Source organism: Ictidomys tridecemlineatus, chromosome 2 (genome assembly GCF_052094955.1).
Source record: "Ictidomys tridecemlineatus isolate mIctTri1 chromosome 2, mIctTri1.hap1, whole genome shotgun sequence".
In the NCBI taxonomy this organism is placed as follows: Eukaryota; Metazoa; Chordata; class Mammalia; order Rodentia; family Sciuridae; genus Ictidomys; species Ictidomys tridecemlineatus.
The window spans coordinates 14,797,323-14,824,879 of NC_135478.1; the positions used below are offsets into that span (position 1 = coordinate 14,797,323).

A 27,557-nucleotide genomic window follows, 5' to 3' on the forward strand; every position below is an offset into this window, starting at 1 on the left:
AGTGGCACCTTAAGGCTTAAGTGTGTGGACACAGCAAGGCAAGGGACTGAATCTGGTCTGCCAGTGCCTGGAAGTCAGGGACATCTGTGACCAGAGGAGTAACCAGACTTCCAATGTGGGAAAGGGGCTGGGGCACAACTGGACACCTGCAGAAGGGATCAAGGAGATATCAGAGGATTTGGGGAGATATTCAGAGAGTGGAGCGCGTTAGGCTTGGTGATCAGGCATGAGGTAGCAACTAAGGGACAGACTGAAGGACCACAAACCTCAGGTTCCCGTCTTGGGCCCTGAGGTGAGATTACCTGGGACAGGGCTTTTTATTCTTATTCATTTATTTATTTATTTTTGTGTGTGATACTGGGAATTGAACTCTGAGCTACATCTTCAGCCCTTTTTATTTTTGGGATAAGATCTTGTTAAATTGTCAAGGCTGACCTCAAAATTGTAATCCTCTTGTCTCAGCCTCCCTGGTAGCGAGGATTACAGGTGTGTGCTACTGTGCCCGACTCCGGCTATTTTTTTTTTTAATTTTTAATATTTATTTTTAGTTTTCGGCAGACAAAACATCTTTGTTTGTATGTGGTGCTGAGGATCCAACCCGGGCCGCATGCATGCCAGGCGAGCACGCTATAGCTTGATCCACATCCCCAGCCCCCTGGCTGTTTTTAAACAGCTTTATTGAGGTATAATTAATTAATTGCAGACCATACAACTCACTTATTTAAAAAATATTTTTTTAGTTGTTGATGGATATAATGCCTTTATTTATTTATATGTGGTGCTGAGAATCGAACCCAGTGCCTCACATGTGCAAGGCAAGTGCTCTACCACTGAGCCACAACCCCAGACCCCAGTTCACTCATTTTAACGAACAGTTCATTGAATTTTAATATTTGTTGAACTGTGTATCTGTCACCACGATCCAGTTATTTATTATTATTGTTTTTTGTGGTGCTGGGGATGGAACCCAGGGCCTCATGCAGGCTAGGCAAGCATTCTACCACTTAGCCACATCCCCAGCCCAACTCCATGTTTTAGAATAGTTCCATCACCCCAAAGAGTTCCCCAAAACTGTTTGTAGTGCACCCTGCTCCCACCCCCAGCCCCAGGGACATCCTGACTTGCTTTTGCCCTCTATAGTTTTACCTTTTCTAGAAATTTCATATGAATGCAATATTTGTCCCCTCCCCTTTCCCCTGCCACCTTTTGTGGCATCAGGGATCTATCTCAGCACCTCACACATCCTAGGCAAGTGATCTACCACTGAGCGACACCCTCAGCCCCGGGATTGTACATGTGGCCGTTGTGGAGCAGCCTTCTTTCCTTAACATGTTTTTGAAATTCATCAGTGTTGTTGTATCATAAGTTTATTCTTTATCACTGCTGAACGAATTGTCCCTCCATGCAGTGGTGTATGGGTGGACAGTGTTTATCTATTTTTGGATCCATGGACTGTTGTGTTGTTTCCACTTTGAACAATTATAAATAAAGTTGCTGTGAATGTCTGGGTATGTGTCTTTGTGTGGATGCAACACATTCATCCTCTCAGGTAGATACCTGAGTGGAATGACTAGGTCATATGGTACATGTATGTTTAACTTTTTAAGAAACAGCCAAGATTTTTTTTTTTTCTTCCAGAATGGCTGCACCCTTTTGCATCCCTTCCAGCAATGCACCAGAGTTCCAGTTGCTTCTCATTCTCACCAGCACTTGATATGGCCTGTTCTTACTATTAGCCATCCGTTTTTTATCCCCGATCCCAGGGCCTTGTGCATGCTAGGCAAGCACTCTACCAGTGAGCTACATCCCAGCTCTTCTTAAAAAAATTTTTTCTTTTTTTAAAGAGAGAATGAGAGAGGAGAGAGAGAGAATTTTTTTTAATATTTATTTTTTAGTTCTCGGCGGACACAACATATTTGTTTGTATGTGGTGCTGAGGATCGAACCCGGGCTGCACGCATGCCAGGCGAGCTGCCAGGCGAGCGCGCTACCGCTTGAGCCACATCCCCAGCCCCTTCTTAAAATTTGATACAGAGTCTCACTAAGTTGCTGAGGCTGGTCTCAAATTTGTGATCCTCCTGTTTTAGCTTCCCAAGTATCTGGGATTACAGGCATGCGCCACAGCGCTCAGCTTGAGTTTTTAATCTATTCTGGATACCAGTCCTTCATTGGATAGATGTTTTGCAAATAATTTTTTCCAAGTCTCTGTCTTTTTGTTTTCTTAAATATATCTTTCATAGAGCAAAAGATTATCATTTTGATGAGATTCCATTTGACAATATTTTTCTTTTATGAATCATTCTTTTGGTGTTATATTTAAGAAATCTTTGCCTAAATGGAGGCACTTTCTTAAAAGATGTCTCCACCACCCCTGAAATGCCCATCTGCTCCCGTTCCACTATCCTAGTGAAAATCACTTTTTTTCTGGAGCAGATGATAGATATGTCTTATCCCTTGGGTTCTCATGCGGGCAGAGGGGCAAAACCCTAAGGTGGCACACAGATGGCACCCACAGAAGGAGGATCAGGTTTTATTTTTATTTTTATATTTTTCAACTTTGAGACAGGGTCTCGCTAATTTGCTGGGATCTTGCTAAATTGCTAAGGCTGGCCTTTAATTGGGGATCCTCCTGTCTTAGCCTCCCAAGTCATTGGAATTATAGGTGTGCACCACCGCAAAAGGGCAGCAGGATTGGGTTTTGAGGGAAATTTGTACAAGATCTTCTTCCAAAGATCCAAATGAGATGTTGAGGCCTCTGTAGTATTGAGTTCCTAAATGTATTCCCAAGGGACCAGCCTGACCTGGTACATGATCCCCCTCCTTGCCTCAACCTGCCTATGCCTCCTTGTCCCCTTTCATCCCTGACACTCCTAAGTTATGGGCCCTCAGACTCACCTGTCTGATCACCTGAGCCTCAAGTAGCCACAGAGCATTGTTTTCTGGTCACCTTGTGGGGTAAAATTTACATAACCTAAAATGCACCCATTTCAAGTGAACGATTCAGAGGCATCTAGTACATTCAGAATTGTGCAACCTTGACCTCTATCTCGACCCAAAATGTTCTCATCATTCTAAAATGAAATCCATACCTATTACCAGCCACTCCCCATCCCCTTCCCTCAGCCCTGCAACCACTAGTTTGCTTTCTGTGTCTGTGAATTCACCTGTTCTGGGTGCTCCATATCAGTGGAATCACACAGCATGTGATGTCTTGTCTCTGGCTTCTCAGCGTCATGTTCTTGTCTTAGCAGGTGTTGGTGCTTCATTTTCATGGCCAAGAATATTCCGTGGTGTGGCTGAACCACAGTTGGTTTATCCATTCACCACTTTTTTTTAATTTTATTGGTTATTCAAAACATTACAAAGATTGCAGAATCACATCGGTTACACATCCACATTTTTACATTTCGTCTACGGCCATACCACCCTGAATGCGCCCGATCTCATCCATTCACCACTTGATGAATGTCTTAACTGGTTTCCTGTTGCCGAAGAATACTTGAATGACAGGCATGGTGGTGCATGCCTGTAATCCCTCCCAGCGACTCAGGAGGCTGAGACAGGAGGACTGAAAGTTTGAGGCCAGCCATAGCAACTTAGTAAGGACCTAAGCAACTTAGCAGGACTCTGTCTCAAAAAGTAGGCAGGCCTGGGGAGGTAGCTAGTTGTTAAGCACCCCTGGGTTCCATTCCTGCTACCAAAACAAACAAACAGTGACTCAGAAGGCAACTTAGTGAGACCCTGTTTCAAAAGGTAAAAAGGGGTCTGGGGCTGTAGCTCAGTGGTACAGCGCTTGCCTTGCAAGTGTGAGGCACTGGGTTTGATCCTCAGCACCACATAAAAAGAAATAAATAAAAATAAAGATATTTTCATCTATAACTAAAAAAAATTTTTTTTAAAAAGTAAAAAGGGCTGGGGATGCACAATACCCAGCATATCTCTCTCTCTCTCTCTCTGTCTCTCTCTCTCTCTCTCTCTCTCTCTCTCTCTCTCTCTCTCACACACACACACACACACACACACACACACACACGTAAAGAAAAAAAGGATACCGACACTATGAATAAGGAGAAGAGTCTGTTGAGCTCAGTGGTGGGAGCGAGGCGCATGATGCTGGTATCTTCTCCGCTTCCTGTGAGGGCTGCATGTGGCTTTAACTCACGGTGGGGCCAGTGGACGTGTGTGGAAGAGGAGGGGACAAAGGGTGCCAGATGCTCTAAAGCAAAGCCCTTGGAGAACTAATCCAGTTTGGGGAAGGGCATTAATCTTTCCTGCAGTCCCTGCCTCCCAACGCTGCCACTCTGCCAACCAAGTTTCAACATTATTTTTGGTGGGGACAAACCACATCCAGCCACGGGCAGTGGGCATTTTGTCTGGTTCCACCTCTTGGCTATTACAAATCATGCTGTCGTGACATGTGTCTGTTACATTTTTGGGTAAAACCTGTGCCCAGTTCTTCACTGTATATATCTAGGAGCAAAACTGCTGGGTCATGGAGCTGGGGTGGTGGCTCAGCGGAAGAGCACTTGCCTCGCATGTGTGAGGCACTGGGTTCGATTCTTAGCACCACATGTAAATAAATGAACAAAATAAAGGCCCATCAACATCCAAAAAAAAAAAAAATTGCAGGGTCAGGGGGCTGGGGCTGTAGCTCAGGGGTAAAGCACTTGCCTCGAATGTGTGAGGCACTGGGTTCAATCCTCAGCACCATATAAAAATAAATAAAGATACTGTGTACACAGTTCATCTACAGTGAAATAAATTTTTTTAAGAAATTGCTGGGTTAGTGGGCATGGTGGGGGACACCTGTCATCCCAGGAACTCCAGAGGCTGAGTCAGGAAGATCGGAGTTTGAGACCAGCTGGGCAACTCAGCAAGACCCCACCTTGGGGGGCTGGGGATGTGGCTCAAGTGGTAGCGCGCTCGCCTAGCATGCGTGCGGCCCCGGTTCGATCCTCAGCAGCACCACATACCAACAAAGATTTTGTGTCCGCCGAGAACTAAGAAAAAATAAATAAATGTTAAAATTCTCTCTCTCTCTCTCTCTGTCCCTCCCTCTCTCACTCTCTCTTTAAAAAAAAAAAAAAAAAAAAAGACCCCACCTTGGGATAAAAAGGTCTGGGGCTGCAGCTCAGTGGTCAGAGCTCTTGGGTTTGACCCTTAGTAGCACTGAAACAAACAAACAAAGAATTGCTGGACCCTGTGGACGACTTAGGTCCCTGATCTCACCAGTCACCACCGGACATTATTCGGTGAGGCCCTGGATGTAAGGTCCGGTCGGGGGAGCACGAGCCATGCTGTCTTGGGTGTCTGGAAAGTACGTGGCACAGAGATACTGAATGTCCAAGAAATAAGATTGGCAGGGAGGAGGGCTGGCCGTGGGGGCGTGGAAACGGTTCTCCCGGCTGTGCAGCCTGACAGGTAGACGCCTCCTCTATGGGGTCAGGTCTTTGTGGGGAGGGCTTGGGGCGGGCAGGGGAGGCTGGCCTTGTCAGTGATGCTGACTTTCTAGTCTGCCAGGCAGGGTGCCTGCATTAGCCTTTTTGTCCCCTGGAAGGTTTGTCATTTGGCCAGAGATGGGGGCGGCTGCTGCCTTCCCCTGGCCCTTCCCGTGGTACCACAACTCAAGATGTGGCTCAGGAGGGACTGCGCTCCCCCACCCCGCCGCCCCCAGCCTTATGTAACTTGTTTGTTCCAACTTCTCTCTTCTGCATCCGAGGGGGGAAAGAAAGAGCAAAGCATATTCTCCTTCCTTCCCATCTCGAGGGATCAACAAAACCTCGTTGCCTAGTAGAGACGGTCGTTAATGACTGAGCTGAACCTGGGGATGGACGGAGTGTGGCTGCGGCTGCGGGGCTGGTGGAGGGGCGGCCGGCCTGGCCTGGGCTCACGGGAACAAAAGGCACTTGTTCTGCAGCGGCCTCCTCCAGGCCTGGCCTCCTCCAGGCGCAGGCCGTGGGCCCTCAGCGGGATCCAGGCTCCTTGGGGGGAGAAGAGTTTGTCCACTTGGGGTGCCGCAGGTGGGGAGGAGGAGCCCTCCAGGAGCTGAGATCCCCGGCTGATCTCCATCACTGGGAGCTACCAGCCTGCAGAGACCTTCAGGAACCTTCTGCCTGGCCACGCAGGCTCAGTGGCTGGGCCTTTGGCATCCTGCTCCTCAGCCTGTGCTCCCTAAAGGTGCCAGGGGGCCCAGTGTTGCTGGCTCATGATGCTTCTGGGGCTGAGGAGGGGGCGTGGGGGCGAGGGATGCTCTGACTGCAGGTGTTTTCCCTGGGAAATCACGGTCGTGGGCCTGTCACGGTTCAGCCTGGTTCAGTGGCCTTTGTCAACAGCCTTCTCTGACAGTCCCTTGGATTATCCCCCAGTAAGCCCTGACACCTCTGAGGAGCCCAGCCTCTAGAGCCCTGTCAAGAACATGGGTGGGGCCATTTGGCCTTCCAAGGAGGTCTCATTCCCTTGGCCTCGTCCTCCTTTCCAAAGGAGGAAAAGGCAGAATCGGGTTGAGGTTGTGGCTCAGAGGTTGAGCGCTTGCCTGGCATGGGTGAGGCTCTGGGTTCGATTCTCAACACCGCATATTAATTAATAAATTCATAAAAGTCCATCAACAACTAAAAAAAAATTGAAAAAAAAAGATAGAAAGAAAAGGCAGAATCTTGACCCTTCTGAGCCAGGACTCAGCTCCCCCTGGGAGAGTCAGGGAGATCTGGCAGCATCAGGTGCCACATCCGGTGACAGCTGTCTGTGGGTTCCTCCCTCCAGCCCGTAGCTGCATCAAATTCCTCATCTGGGAGGTGAGAACCAGCCCCCTGGGTGGGGTGACAGAGAAGAAACAAGCGGGGGGGGGGGTTGTCGCTGGGGGAGTTCTGTGTTTGTGCTGCATTGGTGACATTGCTCTGCAGTGGTGACACTGCCCGCTGTCCCTGCATGGGGTCCTGGCAGGCTTGTCAGCTGACTCAGTGTGTCAGGTGGAGCAAAGGGAAAGCTGGCCTGAGCTGCTGGGAGGGTGGAGGTGCCCTTCCCAGGTGGCTGTGAGGTGCAGGGACAAGGCTAGCAGGGGAACAGCACATGGAGAGTCTGAGCCATCTTGGTGACACAGAGAGGGAGCAGAGGGAGCTGGCGCCCAGGAGCAGAGCTCGCCCAGTGCGTCTCGAGGGGGCCCGGGGGTGCAGCTGAGGCTGGGAGAGCTGGGGGCACTCAGCTGAGCCAGGTCCTGTAGGGGTCACTTGGCTGGCCCCAGGGAGCGAGGCCACCCCTTCCTCACCTGCTTGCCAGCAGGGTCCCCAGAGCTGCTGACAGGAGATGGCTCTGCAACTGCGCGCTTTGCCCTGAGCTGTGCACGCGACTGTCTCACAGCTGGACTGCCTTCACCCGGTAGCTGCGACCCCCCAGGGACAATCTTCTTGTCGTCGGCCATACTTATGGGGAAGAAAGGTTTTTATTAGTCTCCACCATAATCACGCCATTGCCAGGGAGCTGGGAGGCAGTCATCCACCTTCCCCAGGTGGCTGTTTTATTGCCCCGGATCTCCCCCAGACACTTTAAAAGGGGGTGTTTCCCTTACTCTTGCTCATTGTTTTTTGTTGGTTTCAGGGTTTTAAATTGTGACCTGTCCCTTGGCTTTTCTATTCCTTTCCCTCCCTCTCCCTCCCCCCTTCCCTCTCTTTTTCTTCCGGGTGCTGGGGTTGGAATCCAGGGTCTCTTGGCTGCCAGGTAAGGGCCTCACCACTAGCCTCACCCCCAGCCAGGCTCTTGAGTTTTTTGGGTTTTGTTTGGGTTCCACAGATTGAACCCAGTGTTGCTTAACCGCTGAGCCACAGCCCAGTCCTTTTTAAATTTTTTATTTAGAGACAGGGTCTCACTGAGTTGCTTAGAGCCTCCCTAAGTTGCTGAGGCTGGCTTTGAACTCTTGATCCTCCTGCCTCAGCCTCCGGAGCTGCTGGGATTGCAGACATGTGCCACCACTCCTGGCCAGGCACTTGATTTTCAGGCTGCTTTAGACCTGGCATTGCGGCCCTGTAGGAGGTGGGAGGGGGGAGACACAAACAGAAACAGTTATGTGTCTTGGGGGCTTTGGGGTCTGGAAGGAAGGGTGGGATTTGCTGAGGGTGTTAGGTGAGGTCAAGGAACACGTACCTCTGCACTCTGGCTTCCTGCTCTTGTGGATGGGATTAGACAGCCCTTTTTGCCCTCTGGTGGGTGTCACAGGTCTCCTGTGTGCCTGCCATTGTGCTTGGTGCTGGTTGTGTGGGTCCACAGGACAGATGGGCCTTACCTCACCAAGCACCACATGCCACAGGAGTTAAGTGAGGCTGTTTCCCAAACGATCCCAAGGGTGAGTTAGAAGTTCCCACCTCCTCTGGAAGGTTCCAGAGTCTTTTCACAAATGAGGTTGAGCACAGGGAGAGGTCATGCATATGACTGATGAGGGTGGGGAATGAGTGCAGGGTTTTGGGGACGGTCACTTCGGTCAGATCCCTGTTTTGGAAAGATTGCTCTGGTGACACACAAGGGAGTCTGGGCGATGAGAGGCCAGCACAGGCTTTGGGGCCATTAGAGGTTGAACTTGTGCAACCAGCAGTGGCTGCTGGGAGGGCTCTTAGGTTTCTGCTGTGCACTGAGGGCGGGTGCTGGGTGACCCATCAGGTGAGTGGGAAGGAAGGGAGGCCCCACCTTGGCCTTGAGTTGCTGCTGCTTGAGCATCCAGTGGCTCAGAGAGGTGAGGACCCGGCCTGGAGGGCCTGCAGCCCTGCCTCTGTTCCAGAGCAGTCCTTGTGCCTCTTCCTGTTCCAGGCCTGAATCAGGTCAGGGTCCCACCCTCCTTGAGGGCTTCAGGTCCTCCAGCCAGCAGGTCCCAGGCCGAGGCTGTCCCTGCTCCTGAGAGAAGGCTGCAGCCACCTCCAGGCAGAGCCCTACTTTGTACATCTTGTTGATTTCACCTCGGGTCACAGCCTGGGCCCAGCCCCTCTTCCGGCTCTCCCATTCCAGCCAGCAGGACCTTCCTAAGATATCACACCACAGGCACCTGCCAGGGGCTCCCTGTCTCTCAGAACAGCATCCACTTCTTCATGTGACCCGCCCAGCCCCCTGAGCATTCGCAGCCCCGCCAGCCCTGCTGGTCTCCAAAGCACGCTCAGCTGGAATGTCCTGTCCCGCCAATTTGCAAGCCTCAAGTGTTGCCTTGGGGCCCGGCCATTCTGTCCACCCTGGCACCACTTCCCACCCTGCAACCCCTGTCCTGCTCTGTCCTCTGTGAGGACCTGTGTCCCCCTTGGATGTGCGCTCCTTGAGGGCAGGACTGTATCCGTTCACAGTGTCTCGTGGGGTGGACGCTCTGAGCGTGGATCTGGCCAGGGCCCCGCACAGTCTAATGGATTTTCCAGGGAAGCTACCCTGGCCGGAGGCTTCTGGAACAGCCGTCCATGCCTCTGCCCAGTGAGAGTCATCCTCCTCCTTCTCCCTTTATTGACGGGGCAGGGTCTGGGAAAAGCAGCAGAAATTTTTAGCCCGATGTCAATAAATCCACCCCATTGTAGAGAAGCCAGCCCACCGCGCCATTTTGCATGGGCTTCGTTGGTTCACGAGCAGAACCTCTCCGCGCTGTGTGTGAAAGCTAAAGGCGGCCAGCGCAGCCGCCCTCCCCGTCCAGCTGCCTGAAGTGGGAAGTGGGGGCTGAGCCCGCTGGGTCCTCACTGGCGGCCGACCCACCCTCCTCCTCTGGTAGCCGCTCCGCAGCTGTGCGGACGAGCTCTCTTAACACTTGTTAACCCCGCGCCTCCCGGCCCTTCCTGCTCCCCGCCCTCCCCGCGCTCTCCAGAGAGGCCCCGGCTCCGCCGGCCGAGCCAGCATCCCGCTAGCGTTTCTGCTGCGGAGCGAGTCTTGGTGCGCATCCAGCGCTTGCCGACCCTCGCCTGCGAGCAGCCCTGCGCCGAGCGCTCTGCACCTCCGCGGCGCACACTCGCAAATATTGTGATCCGGGAGGAAGTAACCGGCCCCTGGGGGACTCGCAGACCTTTCCTGCGAGGGCAAGGGCTTCCGGAATTGAACACGCTCTGCCTGCGGGGCTGGACCTTCGGGCTTTTTAAAGGCCTTGAGGGGGGTCACCCGAGGATCGAGGCCGAAGATGTTTTCTGACGCCACCACCGTGAAATTCCACAGGGGTCAAAGACGGGATCGGGCGGGAGCAGTCTGGGCTGGATATCCGGAGAGTTCTGTTCTCCACGGGATGTTAGAATTCGAGGCAGTTTGCCGAGGCCGAGCAGAGGCATGTGATCACCCGGAATCTCCTGTTACCTTACTGCAGCTCAGCATGGGGGTTTTCCTGTGGTGGGGCACAAGGGGTGGCGAGGTGGCTGTGAGGCAACAGGCACGCAGGGGCACCCACTGAGCCCCCCAGGCAGCCTTTCCGTCCACATCAGCTAGTCGCCCTTCACATGGACGCTCTCCAGGGCCGGGTTTCAAGTTGTACCATGTGTTCTAGCTGGAAGACTCTGCCCAGTCCCTGGAGGGCCATCCTGCTCTCCCTGTCTGCTCTTCTTTCCAGGTTTATGCGCCGTTGTCGCGTGAGGCAGGGCAATCCGGGGGTGCACAAACGTTTATGCTCCACGTGAGTCACTTGTACAAATGATGGGCAGTGTTTTCCCAGCCAAGGCTGATGGCATCGGCCCCTCTGCTCCTCTGACCTCAGTCACGCCTGGAGCATGTTAGCATTTAGAGTCGTTGAACTTTTGCGTTGGTCGTGAGTGCGGGCAGCTCGCTGACCTTTCTGGGGGAGTCAGGGAGAGCAGAGCGGAGCCATCTGTCTTGTCACAGACAGGCGCGACTCAGGCTAGGGACAGCTGCTGCCCACTTGCCCTCAGACTCACCCTCGGTGCAGCTTCCTCACCCCCTGGCCCTGTAAGAAGCTCGTGCGTAGAGTCTGGAGAGGCGGCAGCTGGAGAGGCGTTAAGTCCATGGCAGTTTTTCCAGAAGCTTGTCTGGAATGCCGTGGACGGGTCTAAACTTCTGCCATCGAAGGCTCTACTTGGTTACAAGAGCCAGAAAATCGACTCACTGTCTTCAGTCAGAAACTCAAAGGTCAGCCTGGTGTGGTGGCGCACGCCTGTCACCCAGTGGCTCAGAAGCTGAGGCAGGAGGATTACAAGTTCGAAGTCAGCCTCAGCAACTTAGTGAGATCCTGTCTCAAAAAAAATAAAAAGACCTGGGGATGTGTCCCAGTGGTTCAGGGCTGCTGGGTTCACTCATGAACACCAGTTTTAGACCCCCTGGGGTGGAAGGCCTCCCCCAGAATCTGTGACTCCCCATCTTTCAGCTCTTGCCTTCCCTTTCCTGGCCACTGCCTACCGGTGGAAAGGCCATCTCACTTTGCAGCCTAGCAACCTGATGAACGCCAGGGGTGACAAATCTCCATCTGGAAGCCGCAGCTTGAAGTCTAGGGAGGCTCCGATGGTGTCAGGTGGACCCCCACCACATCCTGGGACCCATCCCCATGGCCAGGGGTTTGGGAGGCTGTGGTTGACCAGGCAGGGTCACATGCCTCCTTTTTCAGCCCAGGTATGGGGTCTGACTGATCCCTGCTGATGCCTGAGGGCGGAGGGTCCTGGGGAAAACCCTTTAGGCACCCCTAAAATGGGTGACAGGCTCCTTCTGACACTGAAGTTTGTGTCATCATCAGAAGGCTGAGCCCCAGGGGATGCCTGCCTGTGGCCCAGCTCCACTGGGGATGAGCACATGCCTTTTGGCAGCCCCGTCCCTTCTGGGGCCTCAGTGCCTGTGCTGCCAGGGGAGCAGCAGGCTGGGCTGCCTCATGCAGCTTTGTGCCCAGGTCGCTGGAGTTCGGCAGCGGCGGGTCTCTGTGGAGTGGAGCAGTCATGCACCTACCTGCCTCCTCTGTGGAGCCAAGGGGTGTGCTCATTCAGGTGGCCCCGTCCCCCAGCCCAGCACAGCTGGGATGCAGTGGGGGGATGGGATCAACCTCACATCAGTGGGACAAGACAGACCAGATGCCTCAGCCTGAGGCCTGCCCATTAGATTGCCCCTGGCAGGGGACCCAGCTGGACTGGGGGGGTGAAAGTTGTGGGGGGACCCTGGCTGGGCTGTGATGACAAGGGAGGCCATGGCAGAGACTCTGTACTTTCAAAGAAGGCTCAGAGGTGGTGGGGGAGGCCCTAAGCATGGAGGAGCTGGTGGACTTGGGAGTGGTGTAGGGAGGAGGGCCTGGCCACTGGACACAGAACAGCAGGAGCAAGGGTGGGAAGGTCAGATGACCCGGAGACAGCCTGCTGAGTGCTTCCTGGTTGCTCTCAGGAAGGGGACAACAGACCCAGCTCTAGGACTTGGGGCAGGAGGATTCATGGAGAGGGTGAGCTGTTAGCATAGGTAGGAGTTGGCCTCCAGCCTGGGGTTACCACCTAGGAGCCGTCTCCCTGCCACCCTACCCATCTGTCCACCCACTTACCTTCCACCCACCAATCTGCTTGTCCATCCATCTATGTGTCCACCAGTCTGTCCATCCATTCATCCATCTATGCATGTCAGCCCATCCCCCATTAACCATCTTCCTACACACCCAGTTATCTACCTCTGTCCATCCATCCGCCAACTTACCCAGCCATCTATTCATTCCTTCTTCTACCCACCTGCCCACCCACCCACCTGTTCACCTATCTACCCTATCCTCCCCCTCCCCCCTACACGCTCATCCAGGTGACAGGCATGGCTGCGCTGCCATCACATGCTGGGCATGGTGGTGAGTACCAGGACATGGCAGGAGACAGAAGCCTCCCTGCCTGATCCTTGGAGGCTCCCATGTCATCCATGGGGACAGGTTGGGAACAGATAGATGATGAGCCAAGTGGAGCAATGAGCTGGTCAAGAAATCCAGAAGGTGGGTCAGCCAACAGACAGTGGCCTGGGTCTCTTGCACTGTGACCTGCAGATTGGGGCTTCTTTCCTGTGGGGTGGCTAGAGGTTTAGGGTAGTCCACACCCTGCGTTGGGCCAGCACTGAAGAGCCACCATCCTGTTCTCCCCGCCGCTGAGCTTCGTGTCCATCCTTCCAACGGATGGTCTCAGCTCTCTGAGCCTCGGATTCCCTATCTGCATCTCAGTGACAACCTTGGGGCCCCAGCCATCTGGGCTGTGGAGAGGCGGGTCAGTTCCCGTGTGCCGGGGCTGGGCCTGTGTCCTGCCCATTGTTCACTGTGTGGTGTTAGGAAAATACCCGAACCTCTCTGTGCCTCAGCTTCCCCACCTATAAAATGGGGGTGAAGCAATGCCTCTTTTCAAGGCTACTGGCTGTGAGGTGAGCGGGGAGCCAGGTCTGCACTGCCCTGCGTGGAGTGGATACTCACTCAGTTGGTGGGGGCTTTTCTGACATGGACAGCCCAACATTGTGGCTGGCCATGAGCCAGGGAGAGAGGGTACAGTGGATGCATAGAGCTTGCTACTGGCCCGGAGGCAGGGCCCGCGCACCCCTTCCCTTCTGGACCTCTTTCCGGATTTAGAATCTGCTGCCCTTGAGAAGTGGTCACAGTCGGGCAAGTCAGGGTTGGGGGTCAGGCACTGCCCACGGGTCCTCCCATCCATTAGCAGCAGCGAGAGCCTCACATAACCCCATCCCAGTGTGCTGTGGGCCCCCTGTCTTTCACAGCGTCACATGGAGCTGTGTGGATGTGCCAGCCCTGGGTGTGGGCAGGTTGCTTGATTACCTCCTGCTGGGCACTTCCAGATGCCTCCTCCCCTCTCGCCCTGTCTCCGACCTTTGGGCAGAGTCAGGCTGGAGCCGCAGACATGCGCAGGGATTGGCTTTGGGTGGTGATTCCTGGGAAGGTGAAGCTGACTCTCCTGTGGGCCAAGGGACATCTGTGCAGCCAGGGCCAGTCTGTGCTCCCAGGGCCAGTCACAGTGGGCCTCTCTGCCTCCAGCCTTGGGCTCTTGGGAGAAGGGAGGCTGGTTGGGGGCTAGGAGGGGAGGTTTGCTTGGCCTGCCCAGCCCACCTGCCTCCTGGTACCCACCCGGCTCCATCAGGCCGTGCAGACCAGGCTTGGCACGAGGGTCCTGTTCTACCTTGTTGGTGACCGTGTAGGAACATCAACGATCTGGCCAGGAGGGAGAGATAAACAGCTCTGAAGCCCTGTGCAGAGAGCCCCAGGCTTCCATGCAGCTGCAGGCCCCTGGCGGGGTCCCTGGCTAGAATGTTTATTTTTGGGGAGCTGGGGATGGAACCCAGGGTCTCATGCCTGCTGGGCAAGTGCCCTGCCACTGAGCTAGCTACTCCCAGCTCTCTGGCCACGGTTTTCTGCTCACTGTGTCTTTTTCTGTTTCTCTGTCCCCACCCCTCACATCTCTGTCAGCAGTCTGGGGTCCTGGCCTGCAGGGACATGCAGCTGTAGGGACCTTTTCTAGCTCCTGGGCTCCTTGTTTGTGCATCCAGAAGCCCTGCTCTTTCCCCGGCTCCCCGGGAGCTCAGCGAACCAGAGGACTGGAGCGTCTTGGAAGGAGCTGCCCGATGAGGAGGGATAACTCGGACAGGGGCCCGCAGCTGCCTGGGGGAGGCGGGTGGGGGAGCACCGAGCCGTCCCAGGAGGAGGCTCGCTGACGTGAGCGTGGGGGCTGTGGCCGGCCGAGCCTTGGCGGGCCAGGGTGAGGTGCCAGAACACAGTGACTTTCTGCTGTGGCTGGGAGCTCAGAACCCCGAGCTGTGAAATATTGTGGTAACCATGGCAACAGTGACTGCAGGCAGTTGCCTGTGTGGGACGCGTTGGACCCCGTCTTTCTGCACCTTCACCCTCAGAGGCTGGTGAGCCTCGAGAAGTCGGCAGGTTGTGTGGGGCAGGGTGGAGCCGCTGGCCAGGCGCCCGCTGGGCCTCGGCTTCCCCATGTTGAAGGATGTATTCGCTGAACAGACGTCCCCATGCGGAGTCACTGGGTCCTGCGTGAAGTGTGACCCCTGCACCATCAGTGGGGGGCTTGGCGAAGGGTGTAGGTGGGTGGCAGGGGCCGGGAAAGAGGCTTCCAGCGTGGCTGCAGTGTGTGTGTGTGTGTGTGTGTGTGCACTTGCACACTCAGACACGGTGAGGCCGAGAGGTGGGCATCACCTGCGGCTCCTGTCCTCCTTCTGTGGCTCCTGCCTCCCCGCTCTCTGTCCCCCTCTCCACGGGTCTCTGTCCTTCTCTGTGGATGTCTCTCTGGGCCCCTGTTCCTCTCTTGAGGTGTCCTTCCCTCTGGCTGTCCGTCTCTCCTTCTCTCCTTTTCTCTCTCTGAGGCTCGGGCTTCTCTGTTCCTTCCTGGGTCTTGCACTAGGCTCTCCGAGGATGCTCTTGGAGGTGCTCCAGTCGCCTGCCTGGGGATGGCTGGGCAGTGGCTGGGGTGGGCAGAGTCCCCTCAGCCACACCGACATCCCCCTGCCCCGCTGCCCCCTGAAGCGCAGCGTCCCCCCATGCACCATGGACCCCAGGGTGGGGCATCGTGCTGGGCTGGGGCGCGAGCCAACCAGCTGAGCCGCACCGCTGTGCTCCGCGGAGCCACATGGACAATAAAACCAGAATTGGCTTTGGAAGTGGAAGTCCTCTCTCGGCTCAAGGGGAAGCGAGGGGCTCCACACGTCAGTGGCCTGCGGAGGGCAAAGCTGGCCTGAGCCTCCTGCTCTGTGTGGGGGTGGGAAAGGATTTTACAAAACCCCAAAGAAATGTTTCCACGAAATGCTTTCTTGTTCTTGCCTTTTTTTTTTTTTTTTTGGACATTCCAATGAAAAGAATGGTTGGAGCTTCGATCTCCTGTGGGGTTGGGAAGCTGGTCACAGGGACCAGGCCAGCAACAGGGTGGGGACTGGAGGGGGCCACCCACCTGGCAGGTGCTCGGCCCCTCTCCTGAGGCTCGCACAAGCAGCCCCGCCTCCACCAGCTCCCGATCTCCCTACCAGGCTCCAGTGTCCAGGGCGCCCAGCCTTAGCTGGTATGGCCCTGAGCTTTCATGACTTCCGGCCAGGCTGTCCGGCCTCCTTGGTGCCCCAAGAGCAGACCCCAAGGTGAGGATTCAAGGGCTCCATGAAGGAAGGACTCCAGAGGGAAGAAACCTAGGCAGGAGACGTTGACACTCTAGGAAGTTTCTGGAACCTGAGACAGGTGGTCCACCTGGGGCATTGACCCTGCCCAGCACACAGCAGGCCTCTGTGCCAGGGAGATTCTGAGGCTGCATGGTGGTGCCTCCAGGGCAGGCCTGGTGCTCCTGTGTCCATCACAGGCCTGAGCCTGCATGGGGGTGCCCAGGGACAGTGCTAGGGGACATAGTGGTAGGGATTTGTCAGAATGGCCTTGGTCCGGGCCAGGCCTGAGGCGGGGGTGTGTGGCCACTCAGGAGCCAGATCCAGGATGAGGGTGCAACTGGGGCGGGTGGTGAGTAGCCTCCAGAGACGTCCTGACCGGGGCTGCTGACGCATTGCCTCCGATGACTCACGTGTGGGTGACCGTGACTTGAGTGGCCGTCTGGAGACTAGGCCCAGTTCAGGGCTGCCGCCGCCTTCCTGGGGGCCTGTGGCCCCGACATGCTGGCCGCCCCCTGTCTGGGGCTGGCCTGAGTAATGGGTCCTTCCCCTCTTCCTGGTGCGGGCTGGAGAGGACCTTAGTCATCAGCCCTGGGCACCAGCCCTCCCTCCGCCTCCTGCCCACCTCTGCCGGGACCTTGCCTTGCCCCTCTGTCTTGGCACGGGGGCTCCAGCCTCCCTGAGCCCACCAGAGGCAGCACAGCCTGGTGTATGGAGGGAGAATGGGGACTTCAGGGACATTTGTCTTATCTGTAGGACAGGAAGAAGAAAGAAAACATCCATGTGAGACACCCGCTGCCAGGGACATGGAGAAGGACAGGAGGGGACGAAGCTGCTTGCTCCCTTCTTTGGTGCACCTTGTACCCCACACCTGGTAGCAGCAGTGAGATGAGCTGGCCCCATCTTCTGGACCAGGATTGTCATCAGAGCTGATGCGGCTCAGGCTGCTGGCTGCAGAGACCCTGGCCTGGCCCCTGATGCCCCCTCTGGAAGGTCCTGCTGGCCACCTGTGCTGTCCCTGCCTTCTGGGTCCCAAGCAGCCCTTCCACTTATTGGGGAACCCAGATATCCTTTGCCCAGGGGAGCTCCTGGCCAGCTCTCTGGTTCCCCATTTTTCAATAAAGCTAACAGCAGGGGAGGCATCTGCCGGGCAGCGTCTCGGTCCTATAGTGTGTTCCCACACAAACAGCTTTGAGCACAAGCTCAGCCGCTGTGTCGTCTGCACCTCCCTCCTCTCGAGGCTGCAGGTGGCGCCTGTCCCTGGTTACACATCAGGAGCAGCCTCCTTGCCCACCCAGGGGCCGCCCTTCGCCAGAAGTACTGCTGCGAGCATTTAGCTTGTTTCTCGTCTCCTGCCCCTAGATGTGATGCAGTCTGTCCTGCCCTCCATGTCGCCAGGTTCTGCATCCTCAGATTCAAACAGCTGCAGATCGACGACCATTAAAAAAACAAAAATGTGCAGGTATTTTTTCTGTCGTTATTTCCTACAAAATACCTGGTAACAACCGTTGACGTAGCGCTTCCACTGCATTAGCTGTGCTCCAGAGAGGACTTAGGGCCTACAGGAGGATGAGTGTAAGTTCTAGGCAAATACGACGTTATTGTGTGAAAGGGACTTGAGCATACTAGGATTTTGGCATCCGTGAGAGTCCTGGAACCAATTTCTCACAGGAATCCAGGGATAAGTCTCGGAAGTTGAGTTGCTGGGTCAAGGACACAAGTCTAGAGTGTTGCTATGCCTGCCAAATCGCCTTCCTGGGTTTTTTTTTTTTAGTTGTCAATGGATTATTTATTTATTTTTATGTGGTGCTGAGGATCGAACCCAGAGCCTCATACATGCGGGGCAAGTGCTCTACCCCTGAGCCAGGACTCCTGCCCTCCCTGGGTGTGAACTGCCTCCTGTTCTACCAGAGTAGATTGAGCATTTGCTGCCAAATAACCCAGTGTCTCTGAGGCCTGGTGAGGTGTGAGCAAGGCTTGCTCTTAGATCTTTTTTTTTTTTTTTTTTAATATTTATTTCTTTTAGTCGTACACAATGCCTTTATTTTTATTTATTTAATTTTATGTGGTGCTGAGAATCGAACCCAGGGCCTTGCACGTACCAGGCGAGTGCTCTACTGCTGAGCCACAACACCAGCCCCACTCTTAGATCTTTTCTTTTCTTTTTTTTTTATTTGCACTAGCATTGAACCCATATCACTGAGCCACATCCTCAGTCTTTTTTTTTTTTTTTTTTTTTTCTGAAACAGAGTCCTGCTAAGTCCTTAGGGCCTTGCTAAATTTCTGAGGCTGGCCTCAAACTTGCAATCCTCTTGCCTTAATCTGAATCGCTGGGATTACAGGCATGTGCCATCATGCCTGGCTCTCCTAGGTCTCTTCTAATCAGCTCTTATTCCTTTTCTACAAGCTTTCAGCTCATATTTTTGTGCATCTTTCATTGAGATTTCTGGCTTTGGGTTGATTTCTTGGTGCTCTTTATATATGGAGGAGTGTAGTAACTATGTGCCCCTAAGGATTGAGTGGCCCCATGATGAAAGTGCCCCTGGAATGAGATCTTTCTTCTGATGAAAATGTACATGTGCACACCTGTCCCAAGGGGCAGGTGAAATCCTCCCACACCACCCCAATATCTTGAACTTGTAAGGAAAAACCTGCCGACTGAAAGCAAAATGGCAAAGGCTGCAGGGCCTGTGCACAGCACCTCTGAGCCTCCCCCACTCTCCAGCTCAAAGGGAAGCTGGGGAAGTTGGTGTCTGTGGGAAGGGGCCAGGGGGCTGCCCAGCAACCCTGGGACATCTGCACAACTGAGAAAACAGACCCAGAGAATCAGGGAGTATGCCTGAGCACACCGCCACCGCTCGCCAGAATCCTGCTCACGCCCCTCACCCCCTCTGGGTGCCCTCCGTTCCCCAGCCGCCGTGCCCCCATGGGTCTTTCTTCCATGTATCTCTCAGAGGCTGGCCCCGCACTGGTCTGGGCTGCAGGAAGGACGGCTGCTCATGGCCTTTACCCAGGGGGGCATCCCGGCCTCCTGGTGTCACGCACACATTCAGTGGGCTTGTGGGAAGCGCACTTGGAATCCAGGTCTCCCACCTGGTCACCTCACTGGGTCTTTGCCTGGCTTTTCCTCCTCTGTCTCAGGCCATCTCCTAATCAGCTCCCCCCACAGCAGCTCTTGAGCACTTGGTTGTTTACCTCATGTCTGTCCCTTTCCTACCGGAGCCTGTAGCGCCATTGGTGGCCCGGTCCCATTACGGGGTGCTGGCTGAAGGAATGGCAGTGAACGCATGGCTGAGGTGAGGACCTGGGGTGGAGAGCCCTGAGGTGTGGCCCCCTGGTTTATTGGCCCAGTGTCCTCTGACCCTGGCCTGGGTGTCCTAGGAAGGCGCTGAGACATAGATCTGCCCTCAGGAGGCCCAGAGTACAGTGGGAGAGGTGGCCAGGCCTCCAGAGCCCTGGGACGCCAAGGCTACGAGCAGCCAGGATAGGCTCCCTGGAGCAGGGTCACAGGCAGGTGCATCTTAGCCCCCAGATACTCCACACAGGGTCAGCCTTCAGGTTTGGTGACTTTCTAGTGGCTGCTGATAATGAAGGCGGTGTGCCTGTACCCCCAGCCCACTCTACACAGCAGGGTCTGTGCAGCAGGGATGTCACCATTGCCGGGCTCCCCAGATGCATTAATCCTCTCTTTGTTTTAAGCCAGTTCTGGCGATTCATTCACAAGGTCAAGTTTGACCACACATTCTCCCCGGTTCTGGGAGGGAGGCTCTGAATGGTCACACCAGCTGTTCATGGTGCTGTGGTGGCATTTGAACCTGGCCATTCATCCGGAGCTCCCACCCTGACCCCTGGCCTCTGTGCTGCACAGAGAAGGTGCAGTGCTGGTTGCTGGGCAGAGTCCAGGCAGGGGGTCCCTGGGGTGGGCTGGGCAGGGCAGGTGCAGGGCGGGCAGGTGCAGCGGCTGACCCAGGGATGTGCACACTTTGGCCCAGGAGGGGCTTTGGGCAGACGGATTTGGAGCTGCAGTCCAGCCCAGGAGGAGGCTGGGCCTTCCACCTTAAGCGCCATCACCTAGCTGTTGTGGGGAGAGACGCTGAGACACCCCTTCCATCCTCCACATCTCTGCTCCTGGCTCCGTTCCCTCAGACACTCAGGGCCTGATGGCACAACCCTGGCTGCAGCTGTGACATAAAGCTGACTCTGGATGCTTTGACTGCTTCCGGTCCCCCTGCTCCAGGCCTTGGGAAGCTTCAAGGACTGACACAGGCTCACAGCAGCAGTCACGTCCACCAGGCAGGGGAGCTGGATGCGAGGGAGGAGAGGAAGGGCAGGATGAGGGGGGGCCCTTCTCCTAGCAGAGGACAGGCCATGGGGACAAGCTGGAGTCCTGGTGTCCACCTGGACCCTTTTTCTCCCTCTCCCCAGCACCCCAGCGTTGCTCACTAGCCCAGCTGACCGCAGCACCGGGCTCCGAGTTCTTGTGTATTCCTGCCTCCACCCGGTGCAGGCTGCATCCCCAGCACCATGTCCCCTGGCCTGGGTCCCCTGTCTCCTGGGACCCTGAGCACCTGCAGGCAAGGCTGGAACACTGGCTTCTTGCTCTGTCCCGCAGCCCCTCCCCGGCCACGGTCAGCCCTGGGCCCTGCAGCCCCTCTGTCCACCTTTTCCTGAGGTCTCTGAAGGGCAGCTGAGGCGGGCAGCCCATGAGAGGTCAGGGAGCTCTGAGCCAGTGACCACTGTGAGGGAGCGCCAGCTTGCCTGCCTCTGTGGCCACATCCAGGGAGAGGGCGGGCAAGTCCCAGAGGGTCTGGAGCCTGGGGGAGAGCCGAGTGCAGGGAGGGGGAGTGGGGCGTGGCTGGGGTCCAGGGGGTCCTGGGAGTGGTTCTTTTGTGTGTGTGTGTGTGTGTGTGCGTGCTGGGGACCGAGCTCTGGGGCACTTTACCACTGAGTAACACCCCAGGCGAATTTATTTTTTTATTTTGAGACGGGATCTCACAAAGTGAGGCTAATCTTGAACTTGGGATCCTCCTGCCTCAGTCTTCCAAGTGTCTGGGATTACAGGCGTGTGCCAGGCCCCGTGCCCCACCTGGGAGGTGTTCTTGACAGCAGTGGCCCCCTCCTGTGGTGTTCTGAGGATGAAGTGCTGTGTTCAGAAACTCTTCATTCATGACCCGCTGAGTAAAAGCTTAAAAGATGCAGGCTGGTGGGGGAGCTCAGTGGTCGAGAGCTGGCCTGGTCCTGGCTTGTGCAAGGCTCTGGGCTCCATCCCTGGCCCTGGGAGATAATTCCCCAAATGGAACAGCAAAGGGGTCAGCGGGAGGCTAGAGAGGAGAGGGTGGGGACGGGTGAGGTGATGGCTGGACTGCGGCAGGCCTGGTGTGCTCTGAGGGCTGGGGCTGGGGCAGGGTTTTCACAGGACCCGAGAAGATCCCATGCCCTTTTCTCTTTTATTGAGGTGCAATTCACATAACACAAAAATGATGATTTTTTCCCCCATGAAATCCACGAAAAAAATGCCTGGGATGGAACCCAGGGCTCCACACGTGCTGGGCGAGCGCTCCGCCACTGAGCCCCACCCAGCCCCAGACTGGGGTAGCGTGGACACCTCCCTGGCATTGGGCCTCCACGGCATGGCCTCTGTCTCATTCCAGAATATCTCATCACCAGGTGGAGGCGCCTCGAAGCACTGAGCATTGGTGTCTCCTTCCCGCCCCGTGCTGGGCACTTCCTGGGGGAATCATGGCTTCACACTCTGTGGCCTCTGTGTCTGGCGCCTTTGACTTGGCATCATGTTTTTGAGGTCCTTTTGTGTGTACCAGGACTTCAAGGCCCGTGAGCCACGTCACCCGCTCTCTGTTCTCCCTCCAGCATGGCTGATAAGAACGGGGCCCTCAAGTGCACCTTCTCGGCGCCCGGCCACAGCACCAGCCTCCTGCAGGGCCTGGCCACCCTCCGTGCCCAGGGCCAGCTCCTGGACGTGGTGTTGACCATCAACAGAGAGGTCTTTCATGCGCACAAGGTGGTCCTGGCTGCCTGCAGCGATTACTTCAGGTGAGTGCGGGCCCTGGGAACTTGGAGGGGGGACAGGGTGACAGCAGCCACCTTCTAAGAAAGGGCCCATCTCAGCACCAGTCAGAAATGGCTGTGAGGGAGAATGGCTGATGTCGGCTTGGAGAGAAGCCCCCTGCCTACCAACCCTGCCTGCTTCTCCTTGACTCATTCTTCTGGGGCTCAGCATGCTTGGGAGTCTGGGGCACCTGCTTCACGGCCTCCGCCCTGGGAGGGTCCCAGCTCAGCCAGGCTTGCTTTCTTGTTTCCATCCTGGGACTGAACCCAGAGGTGCTTAACCACCGAGCTGCGTCCCCAGTCCTATTTTTAAAATATTTTATTTAGAGATGGGTCTCTCTGACTTGCTTAGGGCCTCACTGAGTTGCCTAGGCTGGCTTAGAACTCACCCTCCTCCTGCCTCAGCCTCCCAAGCTGCTAGGACTACAAGCGTGCGCCACTGCGCCCTGCTAGGCCAGGCTTTCAGTCCAAGTCTTCATTGGACAATTGCCCTATGCCAGGTGCTGATCTAGGCCTGGCGGATCTAGCAGGTACAAAACGGGCTCAGGTCCCTGCCTCCATGCCACCCCCACTCACACCTAAAGCAGAAGAGCTGGGGGACTGGAGGGGCCCCAGCAGCCCTCATGTCTTGCTGACCCCATGTGTTGGGGTCTGGATGAGGTTCTTCTGTGCCCTGCGTGGTGGGTGCTTCCTCTGTGTAGTAGCCAAAACCTTGGTGGGCATGTGGCTCTGTCCTTCCCAGTGCCGTGGCTGGGCCAGAAGAGACGGCCCCTTGGAGCTACATGGGCAGGGAGGTTCCTCTTCCCTACTGGGCGCTGTCATGGGGCTAGAGATGGTCTCCCCGTTCCCTTGGGGACAAGCCGGTGAGCCTCCTAGCTGCCAGACTGAGCTGGGCGGCCCTGGGAGCCGCTCCTGGGCTCACTTCAGCCCAGGTGTGTCTGGAGCCACACATCCCCACGCCCCGCCGCCTGCCCGGTGGCTCAGCAAGGCCATTGTGGGGAGCCACAGCCGCCAAGCCAACTGGGGCGCCGTTTCTATTTTTACTCTGGATTTGGGGACGGGTGGGCCAGCCCAGCCAGCAATGCCCTTTAAAGGCTCCCCCGCGCTGGCACTGCAGCCGCAAGACCTTAAAAGGCAAAACTCCTTCCCGTCGCCTGCGACAGCCTCAGTCTTCCTCACGATGCCCCAGGGCTGGCGGGGACTCCAGGGGACAGGCCTGGGAGCTGGCGCTCACTGCTCCTAAGAAGCCTTGGGTGCTCGGCAGCTTGCTGGGCAGTGGTTAGCTGGTGGCACCTCACAGCTGTCCTCTTGCTGTGGTCCCAAGCCTGGCCACACAGGTGCCCCTAGGGCACAAACATCTAAGGGGCAGAGACGAGCAGAGTTCCCCTCCCCTCGGGGCCCATCGGGGACGGTGCCCTGGTGTGGAATGCCAGCCTGCCCCGAGGGACCTGCCCACGTACTGAGCAAGCCCTGGGTGGGCACTGGGGCGGGGGAGGCTTTGAGCCCCAGGCTTCCCCAGTGTCCTCCTGCCCGGGCCTGTGTCCCTTTCCCAGCTCTCAGCTTGGCTCCCGCCTCTCAGAGCAGAGCAGCGGGGTCACAGAGCTGGGGTCCCTAGCTTGGAGTCTCACATTGGGCTGGGGACTCTGGACTATGCTTAGAGCAGGGAGGTGCTTCCGTGCTCCTGGGCTCTCTCTGGAGACAGCAGTGGCCCCCTGCATGGCCTCCAGTAGTTGTCCCATTCCAGGGGACCCTTGTTGGTGGTTGCCCGGGCCCGGGCTGGGGAGCTGGAGCTGCTCGTAAAGGCAGTGAGCAGCCAGGGACTGGGCTTTGCAGACCAGACCGTGGCAGGACACCTGTGCCTCGCTTGTGTCCTGAGCTTAGGTGGCTTTTCCCTGGGAGCCTCTGAGTCAGCTGGGCTCCAGCAAGTCGCTTGTTGGGTGAGGCTGACCTGGGCTGCTGCTCCTGCAGCTCTGAGCCAGGGCCAGGATCTAAACTAAGGGCTCAGGCAGTGCCCCCTGCAGGGGCCGCTGGGAGTCACTGTTTCTGGAAGGAGGCACCACTGGGGTGGACTCAAACTCTTTTTTTTTTTTTTTGGAACCAGGGATTGAGCTCAGGGGCACTGGACCACTGAGCCACACCCCTAGCCCTGTTTTGTATTTTACTTAGAGATGGGGTCTCACTGAGTTGCTTAGGGCCTCACATTTGCTGAGGCTGGCTTTGAACTTGCCATCCTCCTGCCTCAGCCTCCCAAGCTGCTGGGATTACAGGCGTTCGCCACGGTGCCCGGCAAAACCCTTTCTTTCCTTGCTTGTTCTTCCTGAGAGTCCAGCTCCACTGTCTTCCTGCTGGCTGCGCCCTGCGTTCCTGTCCCTCTGCCAGATTGTTGCTGGTGGAGAGGGCTTCCCTTGGCCACCCCCAGCCCATACTGTGTTTCCATCCCTCAGGGCTATGTTCACGGGAGGCATGAGGGAGGCCAGCCAGGATGTCATTGAGCTGAAAGGCGTGTCTGCCCGCGGCCTGCGGCACATCATCGACTTCGCCTACAGCGCTGAGGTGACCCTGGACCTGGACTGCGTACAGGACGTGCTGGGCGCCGCGGTGTTCCTGCAGATGCTGCCGGTGGTGGAGCTGTGCGAGGAGTTCCTCAAGGCCGCCATGAGCGTGGAGACCTGCCTCAACATCGGCCAGATGGCCACCACCTTCAGCCTGGCCTCACTCAGGGAGTCCGTGGACGCCTTCACCTTCCGCCACTTCCTGCAGATCGCCGAGGAGGAAGACTTCCTGCGCCTGCCCCTGGAGCGCCTGGTCTTCTTCCTGCAGAGCAACCGGCTGCAGAGCTGCTCCGAGATCGACCTGTTCCGAGCCGCCGTCCGCTGGCTGCAGCATGACCCGGCCCGGCGGCCGCGCGCCAGCCACGTGCTGTGCCACATCCGCTTCCCGCTCATGCAGTCGTCGGAGCTGGTGGACAGCGTGCAGACGCTGGACATCATGGTGGAGGACGTGCTCTGCCGCCAGTACCTGCTGGAGGCCTTCAACTACCAGGTGCTGCCCTTCCGGCAGCACGAGATGCAGTCTCCACGCACCGCCGTGCGCTCCGACGTCCCCTCCCTGGTCACCTTCGGTGGCACCCCCTACACTGACAGTGACCGGTCCGTCAGCAGCAAGGTGTACCAGCTGCCCGAGCCAGGCGCCCGCCACTTCCGCGAGCTCACGGAGATGGAGGTGGGCTGCAGCCACACGTGCGTGGCCGTGCTGGACAACTTCGTGTACGTGGCCGGGGGCCAGCACCTGCAATACCGCAGCGGCGAGGGCGCCGTGGACGCCTGCTACCGCTACGACCCGCACCTGAACCGCTGGCTGCGCCTGCAGGCCATGCAGGAGAGCCGCATCCAGTTCCAGCTCAACGTGCTGTGCGGCATGGTGTACGCCACGGGCGGCCGCAACCGCGCCGGCAGCCTGGCCTCGGTGGAGAGGTACTGCCCCCGGCGCAACGAGTGGGGCTACGCCTGCTCGCTCAAGCGCCGCACCTGGGGCCACGCCGGGGCCTCTTCTGGGGGCCGCCTCTACATCTCGGGGGGCTACGGCATCTCGGTGGAGGACAAGAAGGCGCTGCACTGCTACGATCCCGTGGCCGACCAGTGGGAGTTCAAAGCACCCATGAGTGAGCCCCGGGTGCTCCACGCCATGGTGGGCGCTGGTGGCCGCATCTATGCCCTTGGTGGCCGCATGGACCACGTGGATCGCTGCTTCGATGTGCTGGCTGTGGAGTACTACGTGCCCGAGACGGACCAGTGGACCAGCGTGACCCCCATGCGGGCTGGCCAGTCGGAGGCCGGCTGCTGCCTGCTGGAGAGGAAGATCTATATCGTGGGGGGCTACAACTGGCGCCTCAACAACGTGACGGGCATCGTGCAGGTGTACAACACGGAGACGGACCAGTGGGAGCGGGACCTGCACTTCCCAGAGTCCTTTGCGGGCATCGCCTGCGCCCCTGTCCTGCTGCCGCGTGCCGGGGGCAGGAGGTAGTTCCTTGGACTCCTGGGATCCTGGCCCAGCTGCATGTGGTCTCCCAGCCCGCCTGGCAGGCACAGCTGGGCAGGGAACCTCAGGCACCCCCCAGCGCTGGCCTCCAGGGGCCTGCTGAGCTGAGGGGCTGGGCACCCTCCTGAGGCAGATCCTGGCTCTGAGTCCAGCCCAGGGGCCCAGCCCCAAAGGCCACCACATCATGGCAACAAGCTCATGCCCCAGGTGGTTCCCTCACCCAGCCTGCAAGTCCTGCTATGGGGGGCAGCCGGGCTCCTCCTGGTGTCATTGTGTGGCTCTGCTTCCCTTCCCTCCCGTCCCCATCCAGCTTTGCCTGCCTGTGGTTCAGATGCTCAGACGTGAGCCCATGAACACCGAATGCCAGGCCCCCGGGATGCACCTCCCCGCCCTCCTGAGTCGCCCAAAGCCTCCCTAACATGGGTGCTCTCAGGGCAGGAGAGGCGGCTCCAGAGCCCCTGGGTTGGGCTGACGGATGGGGAGGGCCTCTCTGCTTCCCCAGATGTGCTTGCCCAACCCTTTCAGCCTGAGCTGTCGCCAGGCCTCTGCCTGCATCCCCCTGCCTGTCCTGGGCCCCTGCACCTTAAGGGCCCCTGCTCCTCTGCTTGCAGGAGAAACCACAGCTGACTCCCGGAGGCAGCCCTGAGGGCACTGGGCCCTCCATTTGGCGCTGAGCATCACCCAGGGCCTGAACGAGGGTGGCCGGCCAAGATGCCCCATCTGCCGCCTTGGCTCTGGGTGGCCAGGCTGTCCCCTCCCATGGTGGAGAGGACACCAGCCCAGGCTCCAGAGTGCTTCTGCATCCCGCAGGGCTGTGGACAATTTTGATTCCCCTCCCTCAGCCCAGCCCAGCCCTGGTTTTAGGTCAACGCACCACCAAGCCTGAGGCCACCCTTGGGCGGGCGCTGGGGCTGCTCCTTCAAGGGCTTTGCGGTATCTCTGGCCACAAGAGGTTAGGTGTCTAACCCTCTAAACGTCTTCTTTTTGTTTTGTTTTACTGTTCTTCTTTTTTTTTTTTAGAAGCCAGCACTGCTGTCTTCTAAGTGAGGTTCATACTCTAGGGACAACTTAAAGTGTCTCTTCTGCTGCTAACAGAGGATGGATGTCGAGTTTTGTGACCCGCTCACGGTGTAAAGGATTAACCTCATACCTCAGCCGCCGTCCTTCCCTAATGTCTCCCTTTATTTAATAAAAACGTTATGGTGAAAAGATGGAGCGCCCGCGCTGAGCCTGTGCAGCTTGGGCCTGATTGGTCACAGATTCTGCTGCGTGTGTCCTCCGTGAGTTTGGGGCTCCTCTCCCCTGCCCCAGCCTTTTCCCTCATTGCCAGGAGCTAGGGGCGGGGGGCTGGGTCTTGGTTCAGGGGGACAGGGACAGTGGGAAGTTCTGTTAGGACATCCACCTGGGCCCAGG

At 56.9% G+C, this 27,557-nt stretch overlaps 1 protein-coding gene and 1 long non-coding RNA gene across 3 annotated transcripts in view; one reads left to right on the forward strand and one right to left on the reverse strand.

The window, feature by feature from the left end:
* Window positions 1–27,355, forward strand: part of Klhl26 (kelch like family member 26) — a 28,746-nt gene extending 1,391 nt beyond the window's left edge. Inside the window, exons 2-4 of one of the 2 annotated variants that reach the window (XM_078037889.1) lie at window positions 21,906–22,088; window positions 24,548–26,125; window positions 27,165–27,355. In XM_078037889.1, coding sequence (XP_077894015.1) covers window positions 21,906–22,088; window positions 24,548–26,125; window positions 27,165–27,216 — 1,813 coding nt within the window. In that variant the 3' untranslated portion in view covers window positions 27,217–27,355. Of the gene's footprint in view, window positions 1–21,905; window positions 22,089–24,547 lie in introns of both variants that reach the window. The other variant, XM_005332984.5, reaches the window with a different exon arrangement.
* On the reverse strand, window positions 1,869–4,338 carry LOC144375005 (uncharacterized). The gene is made up of 2 exons (XR_013434254.1): window positions 4,052–4,338; window positions 1,869–3,325 (listed from the first exon to the last, which is right to left on the reverse strand). It is a non-coding gene; the product is annotated as an uncharacterized LOC144375005 (long non-coding RNA).
* Window positions 27,356–27,557: the final 202 nt, after the last annotated feature.